We start from the raw sequence: 26,691 nt of genomic DNA, 5'->3' as shown, positions 1-26,691 counted from the left end.
CAGGGAGCACTTACTGCAGGCATGCACTTGCTGGAAGGTGCAGCGGGTGCTTTAAATAACATAGTCAGAAGTGGAAATGGTTTAAGAAAAGTAAAAAGCAGTCTAAAATCAACAAGATTCAGTAAAGCCAAGGAGCAAACTACAAAATGGGAAAACAGCTAAGCAATACCATAGCAGAAAGTAATCTGAAGGCTATACAAGACCACAAGTAAAGTGGTAGTGATTTGAAAAGTGATGTTATAGCTTGAATATTGTTTTTTGTGTTTAACAGTTGTATGTAAAACACAGAGACGTAGTTATCTTGCTTTACTTTGTCCTGGTAAAGCCTCACCTGGCACACACTGTGCAAATGTAGATAATCTTGTGTACATGTATATGGGGGAGAAGCTCTCTGAGGACATCTTAATAGTGAAATATGATATTGGGAGTTTGTGGAATCCCTATGATAGGAACTTGTTAAAAATGGGTCAGGAAAAAGTCTGCCTGAAGTGATCTAGATTAATTTGGTTACCTTAATATAGGAAGATGAACCTCCTAGAACAGTGCGTCTGGCATGGATCTTGTCACACATCCCTCAACTTTTTTTTTTATTATTATTATTTTTCTTCCTTTTTTTTTTCTTTTTTAATTTGCTTTGCATCCTTCTGGTGTTAGCTTCACATATGCAGCTCCACTAGAATTAATGCTGGTGGAAGAGTTGTTCCTGCCTTTTTGTTGTCTTGATGTAGTGAGTAGATGCTCTTGCTCTCACAGTGTGCTGCCATCTTGCGGTTCACTGAGGCTAGAAAGTATTTCTGAAATGTTTATTTGAGAATCACTGGTGCATTTAGAAGAAGCTTGTCTATATCTGGTCTTCTGCTACACCCTCCTCTGGGAAAAAAACCCTTAACTCTCTGAAGTCTGCACGGGAAATCTGATGAACTCTGTGCCTGCGCATTATGCTTAAAATGGAATGCAATCATTTTGATCATTCACTGCCATTTCAAATATAGTTTGTCTTTACAGGTGAAATACTGATTTGAACCAAGATAATTCTATGTGGAATTAAAAAAAACCCAAACAAAGCAAACAACAAAACCAAAAGAATTTATGCAGATGCTTGAACCACTTTTAAAAAGTAACGCAAACTGTCAGCTGATATCAAGGATTGTGCTTATACACTGCAGGGTGACCTGGCTCAGTTTGAAACACTATATTAGTTCACTTTTTGTGTTTGTGTATGTATTTAAACTGTCTCTCAGTACAACTTTAGAAGGGTGAGATCCACTAATCTAAAAGAAATGGCGTTCTTAGCTGAGCTGAAGGTGGGAAGAGGTTTTGTCATGGGTTTTTGTCTGCATTCTGCTTTTGTATTGTATCCATTTCTAGCCATGAGATGATTCTTCTGCAGAGGCTGGTATGTTATGTAAATCCCCTCTCTTAGGGTAGAGGTAGATTCACGTGCACATTGTAGAAGTTGTACATAAAGAAGAACCATTTATATTTCATCTGTGCCTTAGGAAGTTATGTATATTCAACATATGGCTGATAGGTTTCTTATATCTGTTGAAAGTTAAATCTTGCAAGTTTTCTTAAATCCCTCTTGTAAATATTATTTATTTATTATAATGAATCCACAGGATGATTAGAGGGAATTTTTTTTTTTTAAAAAATTCTCAAATGTTTTGTCATATTTTTTTCTTATTTCTTTCTAGATTGCCAGCCATTTTGAGAGGAGGTGTCATTGATAGATACTGGCCCACAGCTGATGGGCGCCTGGTGGAGTACGACATAGATGAAGTTGTTTATGATGAAGATTCACCTTTTCAGAATATTAAAATTCTGCATTCAAAACAGTTTGGCAACATTCTTATCCTCAGTGGGGATGTTAGTAAGTATCATCTCATTTGAGGATCTTTTGTGTGAAATTGTAGGAAGTGTTGTTTTCTATCTTGCTATGGCACAGTTTTAATAGATCACTAAGGGTCGTGGTTCTGATGCTGGAAGCTACATATATGCATGTACATACATGTCTGTTCCTGTATATAAAGTATTTTAATCAGAAAGGCTGACCAATGTAAAATCTAGAGTACAAAAAAAATTTCTTCTTTTCCCAAAGTTGTTGTCTTTGCTGTGGAAGGTGGCACAGGAGAATAGAAGTCAGAGTGTTCTCTAGCAGAGCTTACTCGACTCTGTTCTTTCATATGAGCTTTTACCTGTTTGTTGCAAGTCCAACCTCTTGAGGGCTTCTCTTTGACAGTAAAACAAGCTACTTTGTTGGTCTTCAAAATGCAGTGGAATTCTAAAGAAATAAGAAGACGTAGGAGCTGGTGGGTGTGTGTGGGGGGATAATCCTGCTGCTCCCTTGATTCTCTAAAGGAATTACCTGCTTGGTGAGATACAGGACAGCTGTATCTTAAACCCTTTAGCTGCTTTGTTGGTGAATGTCTTTTGACTCTGTCTTTTTCAAAATGCTCAGTTGAACTCTTAAGTTAATCAGAAGAGTGACCCAACCTTTATGGGATAGTCTTTACATGTGGTACTCTGTGCCAGCTGATCTTTGTATTTTTTGAAGTGAACTTGGGAGAAGATGGGCTACTGTTCTTTTAAGCTGGATAAGAATGCTGTTTGCTAGAAAATCTAGGCATCAAGGAGTATGCTTTGTAAAATCTCTCAGTACTTATGTTGAAAAGTACTGACTGAGGTAAATGAGGGATGTTGCTGTTTAGGGATAGAATACCTAATTTTAGTCTAATGGCAGAGTAATTAAGAAATTTGACTATAGCTTTTTGAAATCACCAGAAATACCTCTAACCATTCAATTAGCATTCTGCAACTGTCAGGGGGACTTCCATGCAGATGGCAGCTGAAAAGTGTGGTTACTGAATTCATTAGCAAGGTATTTTCTAATGCAGTTAGAATTGTATTTGAAATCACCAAATTAGGTATTCCATACTTCAAGCCAGAAATTTTCATCAGTTTTATATGGAGATGAGGTTTTTTGTTTGAACGTTGTCACAATGTGCCTCATAGAAAGGGAAGTATGCCATTACTTATTTACCTTCCATGGGATTTTAAAATACTGCTTTGTGTCATTTTGTTATTGTGCACTTATAAGCGAAGTGCTAATTGCCAGGCAGAATGATAGGATATGCCATGATGTGCTGCTGCACAAAGCTTTGTCCTTGTAGCTCAGATCTGTTATTACAGCTTAGGAATGTTACTGCCTGCTTTGAAGCTAATGGTGAAGAAATCAGCAGAAGGCATGCTTCAGGGCCCTTCGGCAATTAGGTGTTAATGGTCATACTTATGCTGCTGTGGAGGGATCCGCTGGGGTGCATCTAGGTTGCTCTTTTTAGTTGGGGTCCAGAGGGTGCTTTCAGAAATCTCCTGATTTGTCTCTTGCAGCACTAGTCTGAGGTAAAAACCCACTGAAGTATTAAGTGTAGATATCAAGTCCTAAGTACTGACAGTTTTGCTCTACAACTTTGCTTCTCTTGCATGCAGTACTTCCTAATGCTGAGGTAGCCATTGCTGGGTTTGCATTGAGAACTAGAGAAACCCTGTGTGGGATTCTGAGGAGGATCTCATTAGCTTTGGTAAATCACCAGCCTCCTGTTACCTGGACTGTCTCTGAGAGCTAGGTTGTTTCTGTAGATGCTCTTGCTTTGGTCTGTATTGTATCACCTTTGGATTAATACCAAATTAATACCAATTAATGAGAAGAGTTAAAGATGTAATGTTTCTGTCCAACTCTTTCTCTTCCCTCCATTCAGATCTGGCAGAGAGTGACCTGGCATATACTCAAGCCATAATGGGCAGCGGAAAGGAAGACTACACTGGGAAGGAAGTGCTAATCCTAGGAGGTGGTGATGGAGGTATTCTATATGAGATAGTCAAACTGAAGCCAAAGATGGTTACTATGGTAGAGATATCCTTTGACAAATGACTGATCATTGGTTCAACATTTTTCAGTCTGCATTTTCTGCTGATGTCTTAGCATTGAGTACAATTAACTATCAGGTTCTGATTTGCACGAGGAGATAGGGTCTAAAATGAAATTTCTTTTTGTCAGCTTAGAGAGACCCAGTGACTACATATTTGTGCATCATTATGTAGCACGTGCTTTCAAGTTCCCAATCCATACTATAACTCTTGAGTAGCAAATTACATAGAACTGGAAAGGAACGCTTCTGTCATCAGACTGATATCTTCTCTGATAACAGAAGACAGGTCTGTCAAGTCTGTGGTTTGGGCTGAGTTCTGCCTTCTTGGTTTCTTCTGTTTTTCTAAAGAAAGCTATAAAAAAAAAATCCCTCGAAGCAAAGAAGTTTAATCAATAGGAATGTCAGGACTTGGTGAATTGTTTTGGTGGCAGAATGACCAACTCTTGCCCTGTCTTAAAAATACTGATACAAATCTAGTAAACAAATCGAGTTTTCAACGTTCTGTAGTTCAAATAGTTTTCACATGGCTAACAGTGGTTTACATTACAATGTTGATAATCCTAGGTTTTGGGATCCCCTTGCTAGAAACTAAAAATAATTGTTTAAAAAATGTAGGTTCAAGTCTTAACCTAGTTTAGCTTTATGGTTTTTTTAAATACACCATCCTATTGTTCACATTTCAAGCTTTCACATTAGTGGTAACCTAAGGTACCAGAAATACCGGTTAAAAGGAAAAATAAGCACTTCCTAAACCTCTAACCGAATCTGGAGGCGAATACGTAAGGTTGGCAATTGCAATATGTATACCAAGATACACATCTTACTGTTCCTTTGTGAATGTTACCTTTTTGAGAATTTCTTTCTGAAGGAAATGGAAACTGTTACCTATATTATTTCTGGAATGTAGAATGCCTTAACCAGCTTCAAACATTGACCAAATGGTGATCGACGGATGTAAAAAGTACATGCGTAAAACATGCGGAGATGTCTTAGACAATCTAAAAGGAGAGTGCTATCAGGTAATTTTTTGCTTTTCTTTCATTAGAAGTAATATTTCAAATACAGTTATACCTAGCCTGGAAGACTGCTCTGGCTAGGTTTTGGGGAAAAGTCTTCTGACTTTTCTTAATTTTGGGAAGGATTTTTTCCTTTTTTATGACACTTCTAAATTTTAATAGCTGGCAGTGGGATTTGTGTTGGAAGTATACATTAGTGTCAAAATATTTTAACTCTCAGTCTTCAAACTCACTTAAAAATAATTATATAGCTTTTAAGGAATGTGAAATATGAGAATGTTCATTGCCATAGCTTAGAGATAAAGAGGACATAATAGTAAGAATGCAGTGTTAAACATAATTCCTTAAATTGATGAAAAGATGGAAAAAATGTGTATTTAAGTTAGTTGTCCTCTACTCTTGAGAATATCTGAATGTGTAATACACATTTTAAACTTATTTTTAATTTACAGGCAAAACCTCTTACCATTACACTGCTAGTATATTAAAAATAAATAAATAAAATTTTTAAAATAAAAAATTCATGCATCCCTGCAGTTAAGGTCTTTATGTGCTGTATCTGACAGAGCTTACAAACTAGCCCAGGTGTAATCTGACACCTTCACTGGAAATCTTTTATTTCTGTTTTCATTAACTGCTCCTTAAGGCTCTCACAGATACTAGTTTACAGGTGTGAGCTAAAAAAAGCATGCAAAAAAAATTAACAGAGAAGTCACATGCTACTTTGCATGAGTCAGTGGCCCTTCATACAAATACCTTATTTTACTCGTATGTTGGGGGACTGCTAACTGTTGTTACCATTTGGTAGGTAGAACAGCGGTCACCCTGCAATCAGTGACAAAGCTAGGAAATTCAGTCCTGTAGTGCCTACGTTGTAATTGTCATGTTTCCTACAACTGTTCCTCCTTTTTATATGATGTAAAAAGTTGAAAATGGAGCCTAAAATTAAATGCACATTTAATTTGGTACTTTGCCCCTCCTCTTAATTCCTGTGAGTCTGCATTTGTTCCTTTTACCTGGTCAGTTTTAGGGTATTTTGAGGACTAGCTACAGTATTTCATTCTTATAGGTTCTAATTGAAGACTGTATTCCCGTACTGAAGAGGTATGCCAAAGAAGGAAGGATGTTTGATTATGTAATTAATGATCTGACGGCTGTTCCAATCTCCACATCTCCAGAAGAAGGTTAATCTTCTAATTTATTTTCCTAAACTTCTGAGGATTTTCCACGTTTCTGGCCCTCCACTGTGTAACAGTTGGCAGTTTGCAACAAAAATACTTTGATTCTTGCCTTTTTAATAGCAAATCTGAGAGGCAAAGAATGATAGTAACACATCTGTTCTTTTTGAATTTTTCTTGAATGTTAGAATAAATTAGACAGTGCCTAGGACTTTATTAAACTGTGCTCTTATTCCAGAATAATATGAACTCATGTAATTTTTGAGAAAGTATTTGGGAAGTTTATACTCTAGTAAATTTTTCCCCACTGTAATTTCTTGGAAATGTCTAGAAAATTACTGTGAAGAAAAACAGAGATACTTCCACCATTGCTGCCATTCTGTATGGGTTGTGTGGGTTTTTTGTTTGATTTTTTTTGTTTGTTTGTTTGGTTGGTTTTTTAAAGGTATAGGATGGCTACTTTTTAAACAGTAGATATGTTGCAAGTCTTGAATATGTAATAGTGAACAAGCCAGTAATGTGCTGTTCTGTTTCTAAATCATACTCTATATGCAGATTCCACATGGGAATTTTTGCGGTTGATTCTTGACCTCTCAATGAAAGTCCTGAAACAAGATGGAAAATACTTCACACAGGTATGATATATGGATATAAAAAAGTATTGCTGTATATGTATTGCAGTCTGCAATTTTCAGGTAAAAAAAAAAGGAAGGGGACAAAACCAAACCAACTAACTAAAAATCTACTAGCAAGCTGGTTTTCTCCTTTTAGCAACTCATTGGGGATTTTTGCATGAAATTTGGGCTTTGCTAACTGACTTGTCTTTTTTCATTATTTCAGCTGAATTTGTAGTGCATGTGTCTTTGAATTTAAGAGCATAATTTTGAGAATCAGCTAGGCATACTACAGAATATTTTAGCTGTAAGCAATTCTCGGAAAAGCAGAACAGACGTACTTTATAAACAGATACATGCTTTTTAAGCTAATGTCTCCAGTTGTAGAGTGTAAGACATGAAAATTTGTCATCCATAAAAGTGTAAGAATTTGACATAGGTGCAATGGGATGAGAAAATTAGTCATTTGGGAGTAAATACTCTTTTTGCTTGCTATCCACTCCTAATGCAAGTCACTGGTTTGGCTTCTACAAAATGGATTTTGAACATTTTAATATGTTTGTTACGATGCTTGGCATTTTGTGAAGTATTTTATATAGTCATAAATAAGATTTTGTCCTTGTGTATGAAGTTTTTAATGCAACTCTATTTAAAAATAAATAATTTAAGATTTGTATACTTGCTACAGTATAGCCACCTCATGGATAATATAACGGTGGTACAGCTTTCATCTGAAGATACTTTCTGTATGTAATCCTGAATTCGGAATACCACAAAACTGTGTGCAGTTGTACAAAAACGTGACAAGACCCAGCAGATGGTTGAGTGAAGTATAAGTCTCTGAAGTTGTATTTCTTTTTTCATGCCCGTACCTTAACTAGTCTTCTGATGTGTGGAGCATCTAGGTACAGCATTTTGAAATAATCTTGTTAAGCTCTGAAATAACCTAGCTAAAATTATGCATTTTGAACTCTATTCCTATCAGCGTAGAGTTTCTGAGGTGTGTAAAGGAGCTGGTTTACTGTAATATTGGACAGGTTTATAAAGAAATGCAAAACTCGTAGAATGAGGTTTTTGGCAACTTTAATGTGCTGCTTTATTTCAAAATACTGTGGTTGTATGGGCAAGATAATTATCTTGTGGTTGAACTGTAAGATATGACTAATATGGTTGTATCACACTGTAAATCTTAATGGCTTTTCTATTCTGTTAATAGTGTAAATATTTGTGACAGACTTTGATATTGAAAGGACGCTACATCTTTTGGACAGACCAAGCATTTGTGTTGCAGTTGTCATACTTGTAACATACACAGTCAGACTAGCTGACTTTATTAGAACGTATGTAGCTGACTTTATTAGAACGTCTATAAATGTATGTCTGTGGACAGGTGTCTGTCGGACTTTGCAGAAGGACTGTGGGAAGAAGCTTGTGCTGAAAGCTGGAGTGATGGCTGTGCTGCAGCCAGGGTACTGGGGAGCTGAAACCAACAGAGGTTGAGACTGGTGCAGCCCTGCTGCCTGTCCTGTCCTGATGAGAGGAGATAACTCTGCTCTCCAGCATCTCTGCTTGCACAGGAAGAAAGGATGGCAGTTCTGAACTGGCCCTGGTGGGTTTAAGCTGTTGTGAAACTGTGCAATAGTCCCAAAGCAACGAGCTGGGACATGGTAGGATGGGAAAGAAACAATATTAAAATTGAAGTGGCTTGAATTTGGACTTGTGGCTAACTGGTAGCCAGTGAAAGGGCTGGAGTATAGAAGCAGTGTACTCTGGCAACTTAGTCTTCCTGGGGGTGTTGAAAAAAGGAAAATTAACATTGGGGCAAACAGCTATCAGAGCTTTTGATACATCTACTGATACACTACCCAGCCCATTTGATGGTCCTTGTAGCCTCTTCCCAGTTGGGCCTGATTTAAAAACAAAAACAAACAGAAAAACTCTCAGAAAACTCAGTAGTCTGATCTTCTGATAGGAAGAACAAACTTTTAGGGGTGCTTTAAATAAAAACAGCTGTCTATAACATTCTTTAAATTAGGTTTTGAATTAAACTAGTTGAAGCTGGATATCCAAAGGATTGGGTTAGACTATGGACAGAAGTTCATACATGACCACTACCAACTTTGGTAGCTGAGCTTAGTCACACACTGGGAACTCATAAATGGTTTTGAACTCTCTGATGTGTTAGCTGTTAAATGCCAGGGATTTTTGGGTTGGTGTATTAACGTTGGAAATTTAAGTTACTTCTATTCCGTCTACTTCTGGGATGCTTATCTTAGGTAGCAGGCTGTACTTTACTTGCTGAGGGAATCACATGCCTTTTAAGGCAGTTGTGTTTTTAAAATCCAGGACTTTGTGTGGCGTGCCCTGCCCTGCCCACCCCCTGCCCCCCCAGCTTTCTTGAAGTGCATTTTGGTTCTCTAAAACACAAAATATGTTAAATATCATCAAGAAAAGCAACTGGGGCAATGTCCATCTATTTGTTAGAGCCTGACCTTTGCTATGATGAGGAAATGTCTCATAGGAAAGATGCTGCAAAAGGGTCATTGTCCTGTTGGCTGCTGGCCAGTAGCTATAGTTGCTGCTTCTACCTTGGCGTTATGTTGTACTAACGTTAGAAACTTCTGTCCTCTGTAGTCTGTAGCCTGTCTTCTGGTAGTTCTGCTTGCAGGGGTGCCTTGTGCATCTTGTTAGAACGTAATTTATTTCAATGCTCAAGAAATGCTTTACCCAGAAGTGGAATTCTGTCCACAGAGTGCCAGCCTTTCACATCCTGTATTGCTGCCTGACTCTCTAAATGCCACTGCTGGGAAAAATAAATGGAAATGCTCATCACCTCTTCATTGAGCTCTGCACAAGTTTTGGAAAATGTTCTCTTCAGCACATGAATTGTCAACAGGCAGGGTCTAGAGCTGTTTAACTCTAGATAGATAAAATTCATCTGAGATTAACAAAAGAATTTTTTTTGGCATGCTACTCCAACACACGTGGTTGTTCCCTCGGGATGCCATGGTGATCCTCAAAGCAGTCTCCAAATGCTAATGCAGAATATCCTTTCACCACTAGGTGGAGACTGATAACTAATATTGCCTAGCAGTTTATTAACATTTATAGAGAGATTCTGCCTGTGAAAGGTTTTTCAGACTATTTATTCGTATTCCTAGGGGATGCAGGAACATATGAGGCCAATTTTAGGATGAAGGAGGGACTTTTTGCTTATTTCAGCTCTGGAAAGATAGAAAGGGCAGTTTATGGATCTCATTCTCTGCTGCTGTAAGTCTGTGCTTAAGTATATCGGGGGGGCGGGGGGGGGAAACACCTCCATGCTTGCTCTATGCATCCACAAATAGTAATCACAATGAGAACAAAAACTTACTTGTACAAGTAGCAACCTTGATTTTCACGTCCTTGCTTTTTTTTAGCTGCATCATCCATATTGAGAGTCTTGCAGCCTAGATAGGACCTAGACAGAGAGAGGTGAGCTTTAGGGCCCTTAGCCTGCAGAACTTGCAGGCCTGTCTGTAAGTTTATGACTTGAGGCTTGTTTGCAAAAACTTATTATTGACCATAATCCCACTACTCTGATGCTTAAGGGTCATATGGCTTGCTATATTTCTCTTCTTCCTTCTCATTCTGAAGCGGGCGCTTTGAAGCATCTAGTGATATAATATGGGTCTGGATCTGTGAGGTGCTCAATGTTGCCTTCTCCAAGGGGAGCCAGTTACAGGTGCAGGTTCCCAACTATCACAGGGGAGAGAAGTGGAAGTCAGTGAGGATGTAAGAACTTGGCATATCCCGAGGCCTGGTTTCATTGCTGATGGACCTTCCCAGTGACTTGTTTCTGAGCACGTTAAGTATTTTTATGCTATTGGACCTTCTAAAAGCCAGTATGATTTTTAGATTGCCCAAGTGATTTTCTTCAACTTCAGTGGAGTATGTGTACTTGTAGATACTAGTGTGATATGTTTGTGTTTTTTTTCTGAACAGTCACCATCCTGGGCCTTCCAAGTAGCGTGTGAGGATTGTCCCAACAGCTGTGAAACTATGCTCTGTAAGATGCAAAGACTGATTGTAAGGTTGTCTCTGTGTGTCAGTGGATTACATGTAGCTAGGAAAATGCCTTTTTCTGTGCTAAGTTTTTGCTCTACTGATCTAATCCTTTGAGGTTGAGCAGGCTATCATTTTCAGCCTGTTTATGAAGTGGAACCTTTAAAAATACCTCTGAACAGGAATTTGCTCCTTCCTAGTCTGGATCATGCAACCCAGGCAGGACAGAAACCATCTCAGACCATTCATAGGTTTGGGTTCCAGTAAACAGCACTAACCACTGGTGCAAGGGATCAGATGTCTCCCACATGCGTATGCGGCCCTTCACCAAGCTGTTGCTTCCTGGCCACTCTCTAATACAGCGTGGCCCTGCCCTCTAAATGTCCAGACCACCGTGATGTTGCTCCATAGTTACACTCCTTTTTTTGGCTGCTGTGTGGGTTTTCTAATTAGCACTTCCAAAGAGAGAGCAGGGTTCTCCTTGACTGCAACGTGAAAGGAGGCTGGAAGAATGGATGCATGTCCTGTGTGAGCCTGTATGATTTCTTGGCAGTTTAGGAGTCTTTAAGGACAAACATTTCATTTCCTTGTGTTACTTAGTGTTTAGTTTTAAATTAATTGATCATTTGGCCAGTAGAGATACTTTCAGTCAGGTTTGCCTCCATTATCTCCTTAAAAGCCATCCCTGTCACCCAAAACTCAAACCTAGCCTTGATGCTAGGTGTTTCCTGCTCTATGTATCTCCTTGCTTCTTAGTCACTCTGAATTGAGGAAGGAAACAAAACCCAACCTTGGCCATGTTGAACTCCAGCACTTGTCATTACAAAATAAAACTAGAAAACCATGTTAAATTAAAAATAAAAATTAAACTTCTCTAGTATACTGTCACAGACAATGATGTCCAGTAGCAATGACATGCAGGGAAAGACATGTAAGAATGACGTGTGTCAGAAATGGGCAAGTATGGAAAGGGACCCTTCCATCTGCTTTCAAGTCACTAGTTTACTTTCTAAGGTTGGAGGAAGCATAGTGGCCTAAATTCAGCCTATAACCAGTTGATGGACACATCCCCTTTATAGGTGGGTAAAGTTAGCTGGAACTTACAGGGTTCATTTAAACAAATTATTTTTTTTACTACTTATTTTAAAGAATGGGTTTTTTTAATTGTCTGCCTGGAACTGTATTTATTATTTGAATTTGTTGTACATTGTGCTGTAGAAACCCGAAAAATAAACCTGTGGAACTACAGAATGTATGCCTTATGAAAGCCCAGAAGAATTGGTGTTGGGAGACAAGGCATGAGCTGTCGAAGTGTGTGCAAGTACTGAGCAGACTCAGAATGCAAAGGCTGTGAAACAGTTCAGGAATCGTCAGTCTTAAAGGAGGTCTTACAAATACAGATCAGTTAACCTCAAAGTTTAAAACTACCTCAAATACTTTAGTATCAGAGAGATGCTTGTTAAGGAGAAAAAAATTTTCAGCATTCCCCCATTTCTTACCTGTCAAATTGTTTGACATGGAACAAAGATTAAGTAAGGGGGGTGGGGGTGGGCAGAGGAGTTTGGTAGGGTTTTTGTATATGTTGAAAATTGACTGAACAGTGTGAGAGAAAAAAGAAAGTCTGATTTTCCTTATTTCCCTTTGAAAAAGTATAATTAATTGGTAAGTCATCAGCTTTAAACCTTGTTAAACACTGTTCAATATTAGTTATTGTTTATGGTGTTTATGGTGGCTGTTCAGAACAAAAAATGTATTGCTCTACTACATAACTATTTTCATTAGGTGGGGGGAGTTAAAATGAACACAGGTTATTAGACTCATCACTGTATTGCATTCCAGCCTTGATTCCCTGTGTCATGTTTTAGTGATACAAGAACATCTAAGTGTGATTGACATTGTTATCCACACTGTAGTCTTAGCTGATAAAGCTGGTCACTTATTACAGAAAGGTGTTAATAATAGTGATTTTTTCAATAACTTTTCTCTTTGTTGAAACAAGTTCATCTAAGTTTTGTAGATTTGATTTTTGGAATTCTTAGCCTTTTGTCGAGTAAAGCCAAATAATTACAAAAAAATTGTAACGGTGCAGAACTATAAAATCCTGTGGTGTGTCTCTAGAAGGAGAGGTTAATAGAACAGCCAAGGGGGATGTCTGAACTTTTAGGTAAGATCTTGATTTGGAGATTGGGGAGTTGTGGGTTTGAAAAGTAAAAATTGCTTATTGGCATGTTTCATTGTTCCTGTAATTTGTTTTCCACACTGTCTGCAGTGATTTGTCTGTTGCTGGAGAAGGGAGAAAGGATGAAATGCTGAAGCAACAGGCTGGGAAACTGTGGATACTTTTATCTCATTGTGTATCCTATTAAACTTCCTCTGTAACAGTGGTATGCTCCATAAATTACCTAGCAGTGTTTTCTATTTATGACTCAAATTACACACACAGGTTGTTTTTTAGTTTTCTTTTGCGTTCAGTCTGATGTTGAAACAAAATTATATGTTTGGTAAAGGGTGGCTGAACCAAATAACTGCTACAGTCCCCTGGATAATAACAGGTTACTAAACGAGTACTACAGTAGTCTGTTCATTGTTGTGCTTTGTGCTGTTGGGCTCAGTTAGTGTTCATCTCTTACCTTTCTACAAACCTCTCTTGTTTTCTGATACCCAAAACCAAATATGATATATGCAATATAAAGCATGCCATCTTCCTTTACGAAATAAACAAGTACACGTTTGTTCATGGAATATGATCAAAATGATAATCAAACACGTTTTATGCAAGTTCTTTTGAAAGAGAGCTTTGAATAATATGATTTTTTTTAAAAGATGCTATGATGCTTAAAAAGATTTTTTTAAGTTGAGGTTTTCTTTTCCACTTGTGAAAACTTGAGCACGATGCAAAAAATTCATTTATCATGATGCAAAAAATTCAGAGGAAGAACAGTAGGATGAAATCTCTTTTCACTTCTTCTGGAAATAGAAATGATTTAAATACATTGTGAAAAGAAATCCTACCAATAAAAAGAAATAGAAAAAATAGTTTAAATCTCAAAGTCAGAATGTGCATTATACACTTTGTTTCTAGTTATCATCTGATGTTACATGGGAAAAACAATGTAGATGGAGCTGTTTAGACATACTGATTTCAAATAAGATCTCTGCTTGTTTTGGCCTCTGCCTGTTGTACGTTCTTTTTAAGAGCACAGGTAGTATTTGTTGGTCAAACTCACCTTAGTTCCTTGCTTTGTGAAAATTAACTTTGTTATGTCTGTGTGCACTTAATTATTTTAAGGCCATTTTTAAAAATCTGGGAGCACTGAAAAGCAGAAGTTAAACAGTAAAATGCAGCTTTCTTAAAGGCCGTTCTGTTGGAGTTAAAAGCTTCACAATGTGTTAGCAGAGCAATACACGTGTGAAACACAGGTAATGCAGACATTTTGGAAGTATTGAATAAACTTGACCTTCATTTCAAGTTAGAGGTCTTAAAATATTGAATAAGCTGTGACTGTAAGAGAGCTATAGTTTTTAATTAGATCTGGCTCTTTTTTCTTAGTTGAACCATCTGCATTCTTTCAGTCAGATGCGAGTTACACACGTTATCTAAGGGCAGGAAGGGGCAAGATACACCTCATTCAGTAATTGGAAAAAAAAAAAACCCAAATTATGTGTGTGTGTGCATGTGCGCAAACATTTCCAGAAGTCATCCAGAGCAGAGTGAAGATACTGCCTTTCCATAGGTGGAGGCTGTTGCTTTAGGCTTTCTTGTTCTTGTCTGTCTTGCAAAGTTCAGGGCTTTTAAAGATCAAAACCAGTATTCTGCTTGGAAGTACTTACACTGGAAGGCTTTTGGCCTGTCCAGTCATGAACAGAAAGAGTCCTCTAGAAACCAGGAAGCTGGCTATATTAGTAAATGACTGTTTCTTCCCTTATTTTTTTGATTTAACTAGACCTTTTTCTGTCCAATGCATATCCTCATAACATCAAGACTAATGATCTTGTGATCTGAGATAAATAGCAAACTTTTGTGCCTCGGGTCTCTTGCCATCATTTGGTGGGACTTTGGCTTGTATGCTAGGTTACTAGGAACTGTGTATTCATTAACTGAAAGTTCCCTTTTTTGTTGTCTTTTGTCTTCTGTGGTAAATGTTGTTCCTTCACTAGAAGTGGTAAAATGTGTGGGAAAGCTGAGGAGTTTTATGTTGAAAGTAACTCTGGAGAAATTCTAGTTAATGCTTCTGTTTCTACTGATTAGAAATCAGAAAAAGAAAGTGGGCTTTGTGCTAGGTCAAGGTAAAAGGCATTTATACTATAAGCTAGTAAACCCAACCATTAGGGAAGGATGGGGACACATGTCTCCTGAAGATCTCATCCTGCCCCTCATATGACCAGATATGCACATGCTGTGTGGTCAGTGTACATTCATCGTCATCATATAACTTGCTGTTCATGTGTAGTGTGCAGCGTGGTTGTGCATCATGTTTGGGGCCTGTAGGTAGAGCTGAAGGTTCCTCGTGAAAGTGGTGGAGGTAGAAGACCACAAATCAATTCATCTGGCTGACAGTGTGCTAAGGACCATTAACAACATCTCCCTCTAGACCAGAATCACAGAATGGCTTGTCTCTATGCAGTGCCACAGCAACAGTGCATTCGTATGTGGTGGGTCTTTATTCAGCATCTTGTACCTGGAAAAAAAAGCTGATTAATTTGTAGACCATGCAGCGGTGACTATATTCAACTCTACTCCATTTTAAATTAGTGTCCAGATAACTTGTATTTGCCACACTCTTCTTACGATCATTGTATTTAAGGCTGTAAAGTATCAGCTAGTCTACTCAGTTACGTAGGCAAGAAAGGCAAGAAACTTGACAAGAAGGGTTTTTTTAATTAAACTTGCACAACTGACTTATTGCTTTGAGTAGTTTTGTGTTTGTTCAGTCTGGTGTTCTATGGGCTCAGTGTTATCACTAAATCTTCAAAATCTTCAAACCCATTATGGATAGGGATAGTCACTTTTCTAATTAGAGCATTCTCTATATGGGCATCCCAGGTATATGTTGCAGTAACCTCTGCTTGTTAATACTTAGCTTTGGACAAGGTTGTGCTTGTAATTAGGAGTTGTTTTGGTTTTGTGTTATGGCTTGTTTTTTTGTTTTAAATTCCTCACAATTTGTAATCCTTGATTCCAAGAATTATTCATTTGGATATTTTTTTTTCTGGGAAGGAATGCTGTGAAGTCATTGTGTCTGATATTTAATAGTTGCAGTGTTAGAGAAAAATCATATAAGCACTGATTTTTCTTTTGTTCAGAAAAGGATACTACTAATATTCTTAGATAGGACACAGGTCCAAGAAAAAGAAGTACCATAGGAATCCCTTCCTTTTCAGAAGCATGATACACAGAAACTCAAGACAATGTAGCCTGCAGCCACAGAACTTCTGTATAATCTGATTTATTGTGTCATATTGCTCTGTGGAAGAATCTGTTTAAGATGAATAGGTTATAGGGTTGTTGGTTTTTTTTATAGTGCATTTAAACGTTGTAAGACCTAGGCAGTGTTATATAATTGAGAAAATCTGGATGTTGTAATACTGTTTACTAATATATTTAAGCAATCATAAAGAAAATGATTATTGAGTAGATGTTATAGGTAAACAACACATGGTGGTCTGTTTTAACTGGAAGCTCTAATGTAATGGTTGCTTCTGCTAATGAGAAGATAGATAATCCCCCCACACTTACCCTTTCTTGAAAAGATACAAATTGTTGTTTGCTGTAGGCAGAATGAAGACAAGCTGTTCGGTATTTGCCTTGTAAATATTAAATATTAACAACAGCACGTATCTGGTTCTGAAGTATGTGGGAGCCTTGCATTAATGTCAAAATGTATATATTCATCTGCAGTTTTGCTTATTTGATTGATTGTAACTGGGACTTTTCTTTTTTTCTTCAGGGAAACTGTATCAATCTGACTGATGCCTTGACTCTATATGAAGAACAGCTTAGCAGGCTTTATTGTCCTGTGGAGTTTTCAAAAGAAACTGTGTGCGTTCCCTCCTACATGGAATTGTATCCTTAAAGACTGAAAACGAGTGGAGAGTGTATATTAATAAATCAAGCAAGTCTAGATTGCTTGGAGGTAATGAACTCAAGTGCAAGAAGGCAGTTCTAATTTAAACACTATTAATGTTTTTTCATATTAAATGAACTACTGGAGTTTTATTTTGAGGATAATTGCAGGAATTATTTTTTAAAGGTGCCATACATTCACAGCTGGTGAAATGATCAGCACCTTTTAAGATCAGGTTATGTTTTTGTTAATGTTTTTGAGTGTTTCCAAGTGTCTTGTTTATGCAATGTAGGATAAATTGTATGATGAGGGTAATGCTGCCTGGGAGTTCTGGCAAGGCTGTATCTTCTTTTTCTTTTTTCCTTTCACAAAAAAAAAACAAACACCAAACTAACTTCACACAGATTAGCATGATCCAGATCTTTAGATATTCTCTGATAGATCTATTCTTGAACATACAGCTCAGACTGGACTTTTAATGGGGAAAAAAAAAAGTGATTCCTAACAATCATTACTAGTTAGTGTTACTGGAAAAAATATTCCAAGTGGAGGGGTATACACATTTCTTGGCAACATCTCATTCCTAAAAATAGTCCTTCAGAATTTCTTCATTTTGTGGGTGGCAGGCAAGTTACTCAAGGAGCTAGAAGTTTTGGCTTCAAGCCCTTAGCTCTAGAGGGGCATTTTGATCTGCTATAGGGTGGTTCTGCTGGCTGCATTTGCCTTGAGCGTTTACTACTTTTGTGTGATCTCCCAGGAAATGTTTCTGCAGGGAAATGCTGCTGTGGCTGTCCCTCTCTTGACAGGAGAGATCTTTCCAGGATCTGCTTATTCATAATATGTTAAGCCTGTGAGACTCTGCCACAGCCTTTCTTCTGTTCTCTGTGTTCATTTTGCCTTCCTTCTCTGTCTCTAATCTTGATATTGTTTCATGCCGTAGCCTGCTCTTCTGGACTCCATACTGACTGTAACAAGCTCCTCCTGTTTCTCATTATTGTCAGCTCTCCAGTGAAACTCAGATTTGATCTTAACGTTTTCAAGACAAAAAAGAGTGAAAGAGGATATGAAGATATTTGCCCTTGTAGCTTACAGTTTCAGAGAAAGTGGTTGTTTTTGCCTTTACAACTGCCAGGCCTTAATGCAATATGTATGTGATTTGAAGTATGCATCCTCAGAAAGTCTTCCAAGTACTTATTGCATTGTTTATTTGGAAGTATGCAAAATGTTTCTAAATGAATTGAGTAGCAAATGCTACTTCATTCCTTTGAAAAATACATTGAAATGTTTCTAGTAAGCTAACAGATATGAAACATTTTTGGCAATAAATTTATTAAAACTGGCCATTAAATAGGCATCACGGAGCTTGAAAGTGAACAGTTCTTAGAGAAATGGGGCAGGCATTATTAGTTTGCTTTTTCTGAATGAATTATCAATTATATAATGGTATAGGTACAGGAATGTTAAAGGAGAAGTCATCTTGATGACTTCAGATTAGCCCAAAGTAAATACTCTAAATTTTAATTTGGGCTTGGACTTCTGATAGCCCTTTACCTGCATTTCAGGTACAGGTTATAGCCTTTCATGAAACTTAGATTTCCAAATAGGAGTATGTATCTGAAGAAGGTTATACCTAAATGTTGTTTACAGATGACTGAGAGACGTGATAGTTTACAGTAGAATTGTGACAAGTAATCAAATATTAGGGTTTTATTTATTTCTGAAGAATGTGGCGCATTTGTGACATTCATTTAAGTGCCTGAAATCTCTTGAGCCATTGAACAAATCTTTTCACTTACACAAATGCTCATTGTGTAATCTGACTAGAAGTTACCTGCATGGGTACCTGGATGCAGCCAAAGTACTAAGCTGCCTTATCGCTTTTTATTGTTACTTGTTTTGCCTACTTCAAGAATTGTTGTTGTGTGTAATTGTTACTCGAAATTCTGGGGTTTACCAGTGTTGCTGTGGGGGTCATCTGAAATTCTAGTAGCTGTTGACATAAACGCCAGCTCTCTATTTTAAGGAAATCATACGTGTCTCTGAGGTCTCCACCAGGACCTTACGGTGAACATGGAGGCTCCAATCTGGAGCATGTGTGACCTCGCTGTGTAAAGAGAAGAGCATATATCTTTATGTGGTTTTGCTAAGTTATAAATCCCAGAAATCTACACCTTACTCAGCAGCTGTTGCTGTAGCTCTAAAAAAAGATGGTGTTCATGTCTTATCCTCCCATCTGCTTCTTCGGAAGCAGGTGGAATTACATAGCTCTGACCTCTCTCTTGCCATGCTGGGCACACGAGAGCTCTTGAGGATCAGCTGTCTGTCCTGCCAGGGGTACCTCAGAGAACTGTGGTTTGGGTGTAGCTTCTATATGGCTCTGCTGAAGCGGGTCTATCTCCCCCCAGTGGAACAGCAAAAAGAGCGCTGATACAGCTGCCAGTTGCTCTGTATTTGCTTCTAGCTCAGTCTGGGCAACATAAATGTCTGCTTTCTGAAAAGCGTTTAGGTACCTAAGGCAAACACCACAGAAGCTTTTGGAGAAAAAGCCTAGGCAAAATTTAGATGCATCTGTTAGGTGAGTGTTAAACAGAACGCCTGTTGAGGCAGTAGACATTTAAATCTTTGCCCAGTAAAATCTTTGCCCCTTTACCTGGACACCTAGCGTTCAGCTACTGAACATCTCAGTATTAATTTTGTGTCTGATTGTGTCTGCGTTGGGGATTCACAAATTAGGTAGCTGGATGTCTCTTTCCTATTCAAGCTTGCTACTTTACAATTGAGAAGATGAGCAAGAGGGATCCCAACTTGGTGAACTCCTGATTGAAGTTTTGATCACTCTTCCCAAAGTACTTCTGTAGTTTGTTCAGTGGTTGCAATACAAAAAAATGCACCACCTGGAAGTCTGCAGCAGGAATTGGAAAACATGGGTTTGCAAAGGATTTCAGTTTCAGTGGGAATGGGATGCTCTTTTGAACTGCTGAGTCAAAAAGAAGACCCAGGGAGATTTCACTTTTGAGATTTTTACCTACCCCACCTGTATGAGCTACCAGAAGTTTTCAGAATTGAAATATAAGTGAAAAGAACTACTTCCATTTTAACCATGTACTACAAACTTTGCTTTTTTTTTTTTCCTCCTTAACTGCTTATTTTCTCCAGATGGGTATTCTACACTATTTGGAAGAAACAAACTGGCATCTGAACATCAAGATTATTTGAGATTATCCTAAATGTACATGCTGCATGGAGCATATAGGCCTGCCATGTGCTGCATATTGGCATCTTGAACCTTTAAATTATATGCTGTAGATGATCCTGAAACTTAGTCATGGTATTGATTGTGAATTCTTTGAATGTTTTTTATTATTATTTTAATTTAAAAGCAAATGGAAAATGTATATTTTGATGAGCTAGGGTGTTATTTTTGAAAGTCAACTTAAAGATGAATAAGCAGCAAAGCTATATAGCTGCTGAATGCACTGAACCTTTAGAATGTGATCCTTTTTTATTTTTTTGCAGATCTTCACAAACTGATTGATTAAAAAAGACATCTTTAGCATTTCATCCCTGAAGGGTGGTCCATGGAGTTTGTTTTGGGGGTTCTTTTGTTTGTTTGTTTGTTTTTCCACCAGATTTTTTTTCTGTGGTGCTTTTTAAGGATGGAGGGGTTTTTGTTTGAACTCTTTTTTTTTTTTTTAAATGAACACCGCGGTGCTTCCATATAGAGAGAAAAAGGGCATAACTGCAAAAAAAAAAAGTAAAAAAGAGGAAAAAGGAAAAAATATTCTGAAAGGATACCCTAAATCCTTCATTGCAAAGGGAAGAAAGCTAGTCGTCTTAAATTTTGTTTATTCACTCTAGTTTCATTCATCATTGCTGTAATCTCTTCTGCAGGAGAAGAATCTTTGACCTTTCACCTCATGGAATTCTTTAGCTGCTGCCATATTGATTATTTGGACTTTGATATGGATTTAACAGTAGGTTAGAGGCACTTTGAACTCTGTCAGCATGAAAATTAAAGCTGGTTTTCCATCCCACCATAGTGCAAGAAATTGAGTGTAATGAGGTTCTTGTGGGCATACACTCCTCAACCTTATGGGAAGCACTAGGTTCTTGAAGAAGGAAGGGTCCCTTTTAGCCGGCAAAGAAAGGTGGGTGTGATCTGGATTCATGTGCACCAGTACTGAATGTTTTGAGGCAAGTATGTATACTTAGTAGGGTCAGTCCTGGTCATATTGCTGCAGATTGACCATGTTGTGTGGGGCTCTTGCTGAATTAGATTCACTTGCAGTGTAAAAATCAGTGGAAGCTAGGTTGCATTGTAGTTTTGTTCTGAAAGATAAAATCATTTTTCTTTAACTGTTTCTCATGTTGTCTGAAAGGTTATATTTTTGTAAGAATGTGCTATGTACTGACTAAAACTTTGCTTTCAGTGTTTAAAAGATCCCACTTGAAAGGAGGTAGGAAGGATATAACCATTCTGTGCATTTCTGTACGTTTCCAAGATAGAATAAAAAGTGCACTATTTCCCTAAACACTCTAATCCTGAACCCTAATGATGTTTTTTTCCTTCAACACCTAGTATCAATATTTTCTTAGTTTTATTGGAGGGAGTTGACACCCCCCCCCCCCCCCCAAGATACTGTTAATGAAAACAAAACAAACAAAGGCACTTCTAAGATCTCTATTCTTACATCATACTTAAAGAAGAATTTTACTTTGTCCCACACATGCAAACTGTTCATGAAATCTGAGCAGTATATGTAGAATTCCAGAGTGGAATTGGAAAACTTGCAAAAATTTGCTCTTCATTTGGTATATAATTATTTTTGTATTGTACAGTTGTGCTGTTAAAATGCTTTCAGTTTGGAGAGCCAATAGAAGTATTCTTCAGTCTTACTGTTTTAAATTATTGCAGTTAATGTGAGTTGTTTAATATACATGGGGCACAGTTCTTCCATGGCCTACAGCTTGTGCATCCCTAAATACTCCCAAAGAGCAGAGCCTCCCTCTAAACAGGAGGAGAGAAAAGTGTCTTGCATTTCCCTGAGTGTTTTAGCTCTGTTGCATACATCCCAGAAAATACCTTATACTGTTGCCTATAACCTCGTAGTGACCCTTCATTTATGATACAGGACTGCAATCAGTATATTGTATAGCTGCAAATGAATGCAGATGTCCTATAAACAGTTACGTGTATACTTTGCAAGCATGAATATTCCCATTGATTCTTAGCGTGATTACTCATGTAGGTGAAATTAAGCACACAGGCATTCACTGGGACAGGGCTTACAGCATATATGTTCCTGAGTGAGCTTGGTAGATGTAGAAATCAGTCACAAGTGGGGGTGGTTGTTTTTTAGCAAAGAAACTTGTGAACTGGAAGATGACTTAATATGCTTGCTGGCTTGCTGTACCAAGGCTAGCACTTTTCTGTAGCGTCACTGCACAAGGCTGCCTGAGCACAGAGATGTTGGGTGTGCAGGGATGTTCTGTAATCGGTTCCTGGAATGACCAGGGGACCTGAATTTTATCTTGATAGGTGAGAGGCAGCATTGCTTGCAAATCTTTCCTTTTCAACTGATACAGTATAAAGAGAGTTGCAGGAATTATTTTTTTCTTTAAACTTTTTTTAATGTAGGTTTTTTAAAGTGATAGATGCAGTATAAAGCAATTCAGCAAACACTGAACTTTATATTTTTTAAGTTGCTGAATTGATTCTGAGCAAATATATACACACTGTCAGTCTTTATTTATTTGTTGCTGTAGTGTAGATTTTTTTAAAAAGGAAAACAAGTCTTTTTGTGTTAGAATTTTCAAATGCAAACTGCTATAGCTGATCAGTTTTTAATGTTTAAGGCCAGTTGGGAAATAGCTATGATTGCTGCACTAGTGTATGCAAACAGTTCCCAAGATACGGTTAACATTAGGGTTTTCTTAATTATTCTTTGCACTAAATGCTGCTTCCACCTAGAAATGTGATTTAAATATTTAAAAACTTGATTGATAGTAGTTTGTGCAAAGAGAAGACTGCTGGCGTTGTATCTACTGCATCAGTGCAGTGTATGTGTTAAAATAAAGGTACACTATTATTACTTGTGTGTTTGAATTGTTAAATACATCATGGATTCAGTATTAAAATGACAGAGTTGATGGGTATGATGTTTACCATTGTACCTCTTTTTTCTTTTCCTTGTCACCTAACAAACATAAAGGTACTTAATGGTCCTTTTATTAAGTATCTTTTCTGTCTCAGATTAATAAAGTAAGTTATTTTCCCTATAATATATGCTCAGGTAAGATACTCTGCAGTATGGAACAACACATTGACGTTTGTGATGGGGAGGATCACTTGAGGCTTCAGTGGTCTTTGCCTAGAAAAAGTTGATTTTCTGTAGATGTGAATTCTTTGGAGGTCTGTAAGCGTAAGTTTTAGTTTTTCTGCTGCAGTGGCAAGTTGGCTTTGGGTGGCAGTGTGACACATTGTGTGGCATAGAGAAAAGATAGGCTTAGGAGAAATAAGTGAGACATTAAGAATGATGCAAGCTTCAGCACAGAGGTTTAAGGAAGATGGAGAAGGGCGTGAACAGGATGGGCACATTGAAGAAGTTACTCTGGGGTGTGATTCAGGAAGATTAATAACGTCAGACGATGAAAGAAGAATGTGACTTCTAAAAGATTGTAGAGAGATTTACATAAATTCCAGCTAACTGGAAAGGAGAAGTATTTACATCTGTCCTAAGTACAGTGATAGCAAAGGGCTTGGTAGTTGGGAAGAAGAATGAGGAAGGCTTAACTTTTTGAGGAAGAAAGTCACATACAGACTTTGAGGGTAGAATAAAGAGTAATTTTAGAGCGCCTACGTGCACAACAGGGAAGGTAGGTATGTCTTGCTTTTTTATTTTCACTGTTTAGAGTTTGAGGCGTTGACAGCTTGCTGGAAGGAACAAGGCGAGGGGACAAGTGAGAAGAAGAGTACTCAATTTCTTATTTTAATTTAGGAATAAGAGACTGCAGATGATGTTGCCTGAGAGTAATAGGAGGAAGTTGACAAACCTTGCCCACAGAGAAAAAAAAGGAGTAGTTGGAGTCATTAAAGGAGATGCTGAAAGAGCAAGTGAGAGAATTAGCAAAGGAAGTGAGTGCAGGCCTGATAAATAATAGCGTTGAGCAACATAGAAGTGCCTTTTTGAAATGTGGGATGCTTTAGGACGCAAGGAGTTAGAAATGTGGAATGGAAACTGTGGAGGGATGTGAAGTGAAGAAGGTCATACAGTGGTCGTGCATTTTAGTGAACTTGAGCTTCAGAGGTAGAAATGGAGAAAGTAGAAAGGAAGGAAAGAAGAGGGTGAAATGCACTTCATAATTGGAAGCATGATGACAAGTACTCCTGCGCAGCGTCAAGGGAAGAAAGGATGCAGGAGCAGTTAAGATGGGAAGGAACTGGGGGAATGAGCCAGGAGGAGGAACCAGAAACAGGACTGCACAACAGATGTGGTGGGGATTTGGGGAGCACATCTGGACATATAAAAAAGGAGTGCCATTCACACTGCCTAGCTTGTTCTCTGTAGGTATCAGAGGCAGAAGGGAGAGAGACTGGAAATGTTTGGGGTTTTTTTCTTACTGAGTAATGGTTGCAAGATGGCTCCTAAGTATTTTAGGAGGAAAAGAACTTAACTTCTGGAAATGAAATGATGACCAAAAGGAAACTATTCAGATTAAGGAGTGTTTAGGGTAGACAGATTACCCAAGCAAATAAATACAAACTTCATGAAGCCTAAAGGAAAGGGAACTGTGGGATTTAGTTGTCATGGGTTGTCATTGTGAGCATGGAAGGGTGGAAGGCAGAAGCATTCCAGTGGCATCTCTGCTGTCTTCAGCTCATGGAATTGGGAAAACTGATCAGAACTGGCAAATGTACGAAAACAACAACAAAACGTACGCTGCAGCCATTATAGGGTTTTTCATCTGACTTCAAAGTGCTGTGACAACTTCATTGTATATTACTTGAGAGGATAATAAGTTTCATGACCTCAGTGATGAATGCAAAACACATTGTGTGCCATATTGCCTGTGCAGCACTATTAGTATGATTTATTTTGAAAGACCCAAAGACAGAAGTATTTTATTGATGTATAATGGAAAGATGTTAGTGTGAGTAGTCTTTGTATATACAAAGACAAGCAGCAATGGAATTTTAAAACAATAGTTGTAGTAGATGAGAATAGCAAAGGTGAGTATATACAACTATGTGAAGCTTTTTTTGTTCAGGTAGCTGCTAATGTTATCTAAAAGTTCCCTATTTAACTTTTCTGTAGTTAATTACAAAACTGATGGTTTTGCTTTTTTAAAATTATTTTCTTTTATTCCATGCTTTGTTCAAATTCTGCTCTTAAGCTTCATGCTGGGACATCCTGGGAAATTACTTCCTAATGATTGGCATCTTTTGTAACACTTAGGTGCGTTTGTTTTGTAACCACTGGTTAGTTATTTGAGGTGGAAGGATGACTGAAATTTTTTTAGGCAACAAGTTTTTTACAGTTTGTTACTACCGTTACAGTTTGTTCTACTACCGTTATAAAATTCTTACCATATATATAACAGTTAAATACTAGGGAAAGGGAAGATACCTGCTCACAATTTCTGGAGTTGGTTTTGAGACAGCCATGTGCCTTAAGAAGTTATAGTCGAGATGCACTTCAGGTCTACTTTGGGATCTTGACCTTGTACTTAGTGAAGCCTTGTGTGCCTTTACCTTGGTGGTGGCTGGAATCAGGTGCCACACCTCTGGCTATATGAAATGAAGAAATAGTTGAGCGTGCCTGTCCTGGTTTCAGCTGGGATAGAGTTAATTTTCTTCACAGTAGCTAGTATGGGGCTATGATTTGGATTTGTGCTGGAAACAGTGTTGATAACACAGGGATGTTTTCGTTACTGCTGAGCAGTGCTGACACAGAGTCGAGGCCTTTTCTGCTGCTCCCCCCACCCCACCAGCGAGCAGGCTGGGGGTGCACAAGGAGCTGGGAGGGGACACAGCGGGGACAGCTGACCCCAACTGCCCAAAGGGATATCCCATACCATATGGCATCATGCTCAGCATATACAGCTGGGGGAAGAAGCAGGAAGGGGGGGATTTTCGGAGTGATGGTGTTTGTCTTCCCAAGTAACCATTACGCGTGATGGAGCCCTGCTTTCCTGGAGATGGCTGAACACCTACCCGCCCATGGGAAGGAGTGAATTAATTCCTTGTTTTGCTTTGCTTGCGTGTGTGGCTTTTGCTTTCCCTATTAAACTGTCTTTATCTCAACCCATGAGTTTTCTCACTTTTACTCTTCCAATTCTCTCCCCCATCTGACCAGGGGGGAGTGAGCGAGTGGCTGTGTGGGGCTTAGTTGCCGACTGGGGTTAAACCACGACAGTGCCTTAGACTGCAGCAGATATTAGGCAGCGCTAAGGAAAGCAAAGACAATCTCTGGCCTCTACATGCTGATACATGAACAGAGTAAGTTACACCAAAAACATGGAGTATGGGTGTCTTGTAGTAACATGTAGCTAACGTGCATGTGCTTGGCTGTTCAGGAACCGCACCCAGCACATACTGTTGCCTCCAGCAACAGCAAGCAATGGCTGTTGATTTGCTAGCCTTGAGCTTTGGGCAAACTTGTCACATTTAGTCTATCTCATGTTGATTGTTTATCTTTGCAGATACAAAGTGAGCTCAGGGAAGACATCCACATCTCCTGGAGACCTGATGATCTTAATACATAGGCAGCATGCTGTGTTTCCATTATGCACATTTTTTGTTGTCCCAGACACTGTATGGGGTGTGAGCTAGGAACTGCTGAAGGTAT

At 38.3% G+C, this 26,691-nt stretch overlaps 1 protein-coding gene across 3 annotated transcripts in view; it reads left to right on the top strand.

Annotated features, from left to right (window-relative positions):
* Window positions 1-22,941, top strand: part of SMS (spermine synthase) — a 53,868-nt gene extending 30,927 nt beyond the window's left edge. The window contains exons 5-12 of one of the 3 annotated variants that reach the window (XR_012040002.1): window positions 1,695-1,870; window positions 3,756-3,912; window positions 4,858-4,945; window positions 6,012-6,126; window positions 6,676-6,755; window positions 16,727-16,842; window positions 20,000-20,171; window positions 20,735-22,941. Coding sequence is in view for 2 of the 3 variants with exons in the window: in XM_072848920.1 (XP_072705021.1) it covers window positions 1,695-1,870; window positions 3,756-3,912; window positions 4,858-4,945; window positions 6,012-6,126; window positions 6,676-6,755; window positions 16,727-16,842; window positions 20,000-20,042 (775 nt within the window). In the remaining variant the exon portion in view is untranslated. Of the gene's footprint in view, window positions 1-1,694; window positions 1,871-3,755; window positions 3,913-4,857; window positions 4,946-6,011; window positions 6,127-6,675; window positions 6,756-7,422; window positions 7,613-16,726; window positions 16,843-19,999 lie in introns of those variants that run through there. The other 2 variants (XM_072848920.1, XM_072848931.1) reach the window with 2 other exon arrangements.
* Window positions 22,942-26,691: the final 3,750 nt, after the last annotated feature.

This window comes from Ciconia boyciana, chromosome 1 (assembly GCF_034638445.1).
Source record: "Ciconia boyciana chromosome 1, ASM3463844v1, whole genome shotgun sequence".
Taxonomy (NCBI): Eukaryota; Metazoa; Chordata; class Aves; order Ciconiiformes; family Ciconiidae; genus Ciconia; species Ciconia boyciana.
This window is presented reverse-complemented; position numbering and strand designations above follow the sequence as displayed.